A 7604-nucleotide genomic window follows, 5' to 3' on the forward strand; every position below is an offset into this window, starting at 1 on the left:
TCAGAGTGAAGCAGTGATTCCGGCATTGTGGGGTGGGGTGGAAAATGTGATCTGCAAGTTAAAATATCAACTCTACCTCATGGAAGGGATGGCCTTGTGCAGTTGGCATCAAATACCTGAAGAATCAGTTTGATCTAGTGATTAAGGCTGGCTCATATTTAAGTAATTGTCCGCTAGGATTCCAAGATCCTTCATGCAGTTAGTGGTATTGAGCCATGTTTGATGTAGTCTTTACCTGTACATTTGTTTTTTCTTGCCTAAGTATAAAATCTTACTTTTTTTCTCCATTGAATTTTATTTTGTTAGATAGGACCCAGTGTTCAAGTGTCAAGATCCATTAAGATCTTATGCCTAACTTCTGGGGTATTGGCTACTCCTGTCAGCTTGTGTCATCTGCAAATTTGATGAGTTCCGCTTCTATATCCTCATCTAGATTGTTTATGAAGATATATCGAATACTGCGCCTAAAAGTGAACCTTGGGGTACCCCACTACTTATTTCTGTCTATGTGGATGTAGTTTCATTTAGGACTACACGTAGAGTACTGTTTGTCAATCAGTTACAAATCCAACTGATGGTGATGAGGTCTATCCAACATTTTTCTATCTTCCCAAGAAGTAGGTTGCATTCTACTTTGTCAAATACCTTACTGAGATCCAATTAGTTAGTTTACTTTATTGTCATTGTACCTTGTACAATAAAATTAAATGCCATCTTCAGCGTACATTATAACTGTAAAAATAAAACACAAACACACATCCTTCACATTCTATACAATTGAACTGAAAACCCCTGATATTGCATTAATATTGCATTATATAATAGAATTCAATATAGTTACTGCTCTGGGATAGAAGCTGTTTTTCAGCCTAATTTGTCCTTGCTTTTATTATCCTGTACCGTCTGCCAGATGGTAATAGTTCAAAAAAAGGGTGCTCAGGATGAGATGGATCTTTATGTTTTGAACTTTCTTAAGGCAGCAGGAGCTATAAAGGTCTTCCAAAGAGGGGAGGGGGCAACCAATTATCTTCTGGTCAATGATATTAACCCTCTGGAGCACTGTCCTATCTGCCACTGTGCAATTGGCAAACCATACACAGGTGCAGTAAGTTAAAATACTCTCTATGGTGCAGCGGTAGAAGGTCATCAGCAGTTTTACATTTAGTTGTTGTTTCCTGAGAAGTCTCAGGTAGTATAATCTCTGCTGGGCTCTTTTGACCAGTGCTGCAATGTGAGCGCCCGAGGCAGGGGTGAAATGCTCCCGGTTCGGACCGGATTGCCCAATCCGGTAGCGATGGAGGTGGGTGTTTCGGAGAACCGGTAGCAAAAATCCCTGCCCCCCCCCCATGCCCAGCTGAGCTGCACAATCATCAGAGGCTTTTTTTTAACTTTTAAAAGCATTTTTTCTACAACCTCTTCAGCCAAAAAAAATGCTTTTAAAAGTAAAAAAAAAAAAAAAGCCTCTGATGATTGCACGGCTCAGCTGGGATCATCGAAGGCTTTTAAAAGAAAAAAACCCTTTTTTTTCTTTTAAATGCCTCTGACAATCCAAGCTGAGTTGCCTGATCGTTAGAGGCATTTAAAAGAAAAAAAGTCTCTGCCGATCAGGCAATTCAGCTGGGATGGTCAGAGCCTTTTGAAAGCATTCGCTGAAGAGGTTGTAGAAAAAATGGTTTTAAAAGTAAAAAAAAATAAAATTGGCCACCCAGTCACATTACCCCCCCCCCCAAGCCATGCCCACAGAACTGATGGTAACAAATTTTAGATTTCACCACTGGCCCCAGGTCAGATCCTCTTTTATGATAACAAACAGAAACTATTATACTATGTACACAGCATTTTGCTGGTCCACTAATTTAGTCCCTTTGTCAAAAATGAAATAAGATTTGTGTGGCATGATCTGTTTTTGACAAACCCATGTTGGCTTCTTGTTATAACTTTGCTTGCTTCCAGGTGTTCAAAATTATTATTTCTTACAGTTACTATTCTTTAATGCTGTTTCCACAGTTACAGTGAGGACTACCTAGTAATGGAAAATTCCATCAGCATTGTGGTCTTCCTTATCCTCTCCTGCTATGTCAGGGATGGAGGGGCAAAACCTTATGACTACATCATCGCTGTGGAAAATGGAGGACCCTGGGGCTATTGGGGAAAAAAAGAATTTTGTCCAGAGGGCCATGCTTCTGGTTTTGTATTGAAGGTAAACACAAATACAGATATTATCCTTGTCATTACTGTACCATTTTTTTTTCTCAAATAGCTTTCTGATCAACAAGAAGTACCTCCCATTATCACTGAAGCACCTACCAAACTCTCTATGGTTCTCAGAGGCTTCTACATTAATTAATGCTGTTGAATAGTTTTAGAATTCGAGAGATATACATTAATATTACTTAGGAGCAGTGGTGGGTTTCAAAATTTTTTACTACCGGTTCTGTGGGTGTGGCTTAGTGAGCATGGCATGGCTTGGTGGGCATGGCTTGGTGAGCGTGGCAGGGGAATGATACTGTAAAATCTCCATTCCCTCCATATTCCAATGGAAGAATACTGTAAAATCTCCATTCTGTCCCCACTCCAGGAGAAGAATACTGCAAAATCCCCATTTCCTCCCGATCAGCTGAGAGACAGAGAATAGATGTGGTCGGGGCCAGTCAGAATTTTTACTTCTGGTTCTCCGAACTACTCAAAATTTCCAGTACCAATTCTCCAGAACGGGTCACTGCTGAAACCCACTTCTGCTTAGGAGTCACAGAAGGGAAATTAGGGTAACTAGGATCAATAAATCAAAAACTATAAAGATGGGTAAGTTTACTCTTAAGAAGATAAGACTGAGGGAGGATATGATAGCATTCTTCAGACATTGAAAGAACATTATGCAGACAATGGTCAAGTACTGTTCTGTGCCAGAGTGGAGGAAATGAAATAATGGCTTTAATAGGAAGGCAAATTTGGATTGAATCTATGGCTGACATCCTTTGCACAGGCTGGGGATTGATTAGCATTCTAGTATTAGATTCTTGACTGATCTGATATATTCCTACTGGGACTTGGGCATTTTCTTGGTGATATGACAAGTCATTTTGCCATATGTCTTGTTGGTATTTGATCACAGAGACAATGAAGTGTAGGACGTGATCTGAGAGTTGGTTATTGCTTCTATGAGTGAGTGGGATTCCTACTATCTTGAAGGAGCCAGTGATGCACCCACACTTGAAGAACCCAAACCTCAACCTGATTGCTGGACAATATATACTGAAATCCAATTTTTCCTTAAGAACAGAGTTTAGAGAAAGTAGTAAAACAAAAACTGCAGAAAAAAATCTTGGAGGAAGAAAATTATTTGACTCCTAGCCACATTTCAGAGCTGGCTGAAGGATAGAAACAGCACTAATTATTCTTGTGAAAGTCCTTGGATGGAAAGTCCTAGACTTGGCTGGAAAAACTGGGGCCTCCTAGTCCTAGTCCTATTAAGCTTTTAGTTGCATTGGTTATCATTAGTCATCTTTCTGGAATATCTACAAGAGTGGGAAATAAGGAGGTGCTGTTTTACAGTGGTTCAACTTCTTCCTGAACAAATTGATGAGGAACTCAAGTATGGATTCAATTATGAATTCCTTTACTGCTTCTATGTGAGATATCACATACCTGGGGTTTTTTCACACTTGTTCTTGATTAAAATCTTTATGAAAGCATTGAAAAAGGCTATCCGTTGCTGACAGAAGATAATAGTTGTAGCTCAGAGTTGAAATGAAGTGTTCTTTGTGCTCTTTGAGCTTTGATGTTTTCATGCTGATATTTCATTACCCAATCTAGGTAACAGCATCAGTGCTAGTAGAGAATGGGGTTTGGTCTCAATTTATATTCTTGTGGCTTGCCCTGTCAGTGTTGGTGGGAGCAGCTTTGGTGGGCTTTTTTGGTTGGGTTGTTTACTGTTAGCTTTTTTGGCAGTTCCTTGATTGAGGTATTGCTTACTTCTTAATTGGTCTGATATTAATCTCGATGTTAAACTATGTACATCTGGGTGTTGATTGCTGGTGGAGAGATCTTTTTGTTCCCTTTTTGACTTGTTGATTGTCTCTTTTGCATGGTATGTAGATGTTGTTTATGTCTATGTGCTGATGGCTGATTTGTCTGAATGCCAGGCTTCCAGGAATTCTCTAGCATTTTTGAATTGGTCTAGGTCCTAGGATGTTCAAGTTTCCCAGTTGAAACTATGGTTAAGTATGTCCTTGTTTTGTGAAAATTAAAGAGTTTTTATAATGTCTTCTGACTGCTAGTTGGTGTTAATGGATGTGTTCTATAAGAATCTTTGATATGTGGATGATACATTTTTAATCCCATAAATTGCAGTGGTTGCCCTTGTTTGTTGTTTGATGGCCATGATGGTTTGGATGGAACAAATAAAATAATAAAATAACAAAAACTAACTAACTAACTAACTAACTAACTAACTAACTAACTAACTAACTAACTATGCTCTGGCATCAAAACTGTTAGGTTTTTTTATTGGCTCCTGTGGTAGTCTTAGGTGGAATCACACTTCGGTGGAATCACATAGATCCAACTTTGAGATTTCTGTATTCAAAGATTCTTCATCATCAACAGCTGGAGGCTATGGCCAGGAGACATTTTTTGAGAATGTTTAGGAGTAATATAAATTTTACCCATTAGGTTTTAGGGAATATCACACATATGTTTCAATATTTTAATGGGTTAGGGTTGTGTCTCTGAAAATCAGTGGCTGTGACACAAAATACTATGGACCAGTGGTAGGTTGCTACCGGTTCGCCCTGGATCAGGCAAACCAGTAGCGGCAGTGGCGGGAGGCTCTGCCCACCCACCCAGAAGCTTCTGTGCATGCACAGAAGCATCACCCGCATGCACGAGCACTCCCGCACCCATGAGCGAACCAGTAGCAACAGGTTTTGAAACCTGCCCCTGTTATGGACATGACTTGGGGATATTTCAAAGGCTTCAGATTAGTCCTGGTCATCTTCTGCTGAAGGACCACATAAAACGCATTTCCCTGTAGGATTTTGAAAAAAGCAAATTAAATTAAAATTCAAATAGAACATGTCTTTGCACAGAGCCTACCCCCTAGAGGAAAGGACAGTTTTCTTTAAGGTATCTCCAAAGTCTGCTTTAATATGGGTAGTATCATGATCATTTTTAAAAGAAGAGACTTAAAGTATGCTAGTTATTTTGATCCGTTTTTTCCTCTCTTTTCTGCACTAGGTTGAGCCATATCAAGGTGGCATAACTCATGCAGATGATACATCCCTGAATGGCATACGCCTATACTGTGATGATAAAAAGTTTATTTCATCTGTTGTTGGGAAGTGAGTAGAATCTTAGCTTAAGTACCGGAGACAAATTCCTTGTGTATCCTATTGTAGCCTACCCTACCCTACCCTACCCTACTTTACCCTACCTACCCTATCATTTTCTATTTTCATTTTCTATTTTCATTTCCGAACTACCCACATCACTGTTTAAATTTATGTATAATCCTGTATGTTGTGCAGCCCTATTACCAATGTTAGTCAGGAATTGGTTGAATTAAATGATAGATCATCCCAATTATGTCAAACATATCACTGAGCTGGATTAGGCATTCAGGTCAACCACAGTTACAGTCCCTAGAACTATCTTCCATAGGTTCTTTCAATATTGTGGGGTCCACAGCTCCCAGAATTCCTTCCAAACAACCGGGGGCCATTCAGCTGGACAGTTCTAAGAGTCAGAATTCTGGTACATCTATCCTATATTAAACTGGGGAGGATTGTCTTACAAAATGATAAATCTGGAAGTATGCTTTCTCTTCAGCATCTTGGTATGAAGAGTTATTGCTGTCTAACTATTAGAGATCATGTACTAGAACGAAAATTACCTAATATTTTGTCCCTTTTAAAATTGTAATATTCAGAATGGTATCATATAAAAAATGAATTGGAACATTATAGATTTCATCTAAAACACAGTTTCATTTTAAGCAAAATGAGGCTCCTTTGTTTTTTGAAGTAGTACATTGAATTAATTCAATTTTTTTGTAATGCAGAGGAGATGGTTATTTTGTCACCCCAGCAAACCCTCTTCTTGCAAAAATAATATCTTTTTATCTTATTCAATCAATTTGCTTTAAAAATTCTTTAAAAGAATTTCAGTGAAATTCATGTGGAATATGAATAGACTGCCATTCCTCTGGTTTCTCTCATGCCTTCACTACTAACAAAGCAAGGCTGCTAATTTTTTTCTCTTAGAAAAATTTGGCCTGGTCAATTTCTCTGCCCATAAATCTGCTGGAGGATTTAAGAAACCCATTTCTTCTCAGCTCTGAATAAAACTTCAACAATTTACAATAATCTCAGATGTGTATTATTTGATTTCTCTATAGATTTCACATCTGCACTCTTCACACACAGGCAGATAACTTGCAAAGAAGCAAAACTAGAAATAAATGCTCAGCTCCTGTGAGTAGCTGATGGACATGAATATGAAAAGTCATTTAAAAAACTGATTGCTGGGATTAAGAATAGATTATCACAGTTAGCAATAGCAATAACATTTTGATTTATATATCGCTTTACTGCTCTCTAAGCAGTTTACAGAGTCAGCATATTGCCCCCAACAATCTGAGTCCTCATTTTACCCACCTTGGAAGAATGGAATGCTGAGTCAACCTTGAGCCTGGTGGGATTTGAACTGCCAAATTGCAGTCAGCTGGCAGTCAGCAGAAGTAGCCTGCAGCACTGCACTCTAACCACTGCACCACCGAGTTCCCTTAGTTTTGAATCTCCTGTGTTTTACAATAAAAATGAATGTCCAGCTGATTTTTTTTTCCACCACTACAATAAATACTGTATATTATCTTGACTAGTCCCTTCTGAAGTTTCTTTTGTCCACTTCTGGATAAGCTGCTCAGGCTAATAGTAATGTTTTCTTTGGCAGATGGGGTGCTTGGTCTAATATAAAGTATTGCAGAGGACGCTCGAAACTTGTGGCTTTCTCTCTAAGAGTGGAAAAACCCGTGGGGCCATCAGATGATACAGCAGCCAACAATATTCAGTTCAAGTGTAGTAATAATGAAATATTGGTAGGTAATTCCCACGAGTGGGGGAAATTTGGTTCATGGAGTTCCACCTGTGGTTCTGGAACTTATATATGTGGACTTCAGACAAAGGTGGAGATAGTACAAGGAGTAGAGGATGACACTGCACTGAATGATGTGAAGTTTTTCTGCTGTAGTTAACTCTAAGGCAGATGCCAATATAATGTGCCTTTGTCAGGTAGCTTTATTGAACCTATTTCTGTTTATTAGATGTATATTCCCCCTTGTCTTCCAGGAGTTCAAATTCAGGCTCACCCACAATTATGAAAGCTCACATCATAAATTTGGGCTAGTCACATTCTCTCAGTTTAATTTACTTCAGAGATCATGGTTGTTGGGAGAAATGGAAGAAAAAAAATGCATTCTTCACTGCTTTGAACTCGTAGAAGAAGCTAGAATAATAAACCTAACTGATAAACAGACAAATAATTGAGAACTAATTTGATCTAGTTGGTAAGGCACCAGGCTGGAAACCAGGACATAGTGAGTTCTAGCA

General features: G+C 38.8%; 1 protein-coding gene across 1 annotated transcript; it reads left to right on the forward strand.

The window, feature by feature from the left end:
• Nucleotides 1-2029: 2029 nt before the first annotated feature.
• LOC139316822 (vitelline membrane outer layer protein 1-like) lies at nucleotides 2030-7249 on the forward strand. The gene is made up of 3 exons (XM_070943662.1): nucleotides 2030-2200; nucleotides 5236-5339; nucleotides 6949-7249. The coding sequence occupies exons 1-3, from the start codon at nucleotides 2030-2032 to the stop codon at nucleotides 7247-7249; spliced, it is 576 nt and encodes a 191-aa protein (XP_070799763.1).
• The last annotated feature ends 355 nt before the right edge of the window (nucleotides 7250-7604 follow it).

Source organism: Pituophis catenifer, unplaced genomic scaffold (genome assembly GCF_029215685.1).
Source record: "Pituophis catenifer annectens isolate HBS135680 unplaced genomic scaffold, rPitCat1.0.hap2 SCAF_4, whole genome shotgun sequence".
In the NCBI taxonomy this organism is placed as follows: Eukaryota; Metazoa; Chordata; class Lepidosauria; order Squamata; family Colubridae; genus Pituophis; species Pituophis catenifer.

Excerpts from the sequence above, each read along its gene's own strand:
- LOC139316822 (XM_070943662.1), top strand. The coding sequence starts at position 2,030 with ATGGAAAATTCCATCAGCATTGTGGTCTTCCTTATCCTCTCCTGCTAT. Across the intron at positions 2,201-5,235 it reads CTTCTGGTTTTGTATTGAAG|GTTGAGCCATATCAAGGTGG; the intron begins GTAAACACAAAT and ends TTTCTGCACTAG. Across the intron at positions 5,340-6,948 it reads ATTTCATCTGTTGTTGGGAA|ATGGGGTGCTTGGTCTAATA; the intron begins GTGAGTAGAATC and ends TTTCTTTGGCAG.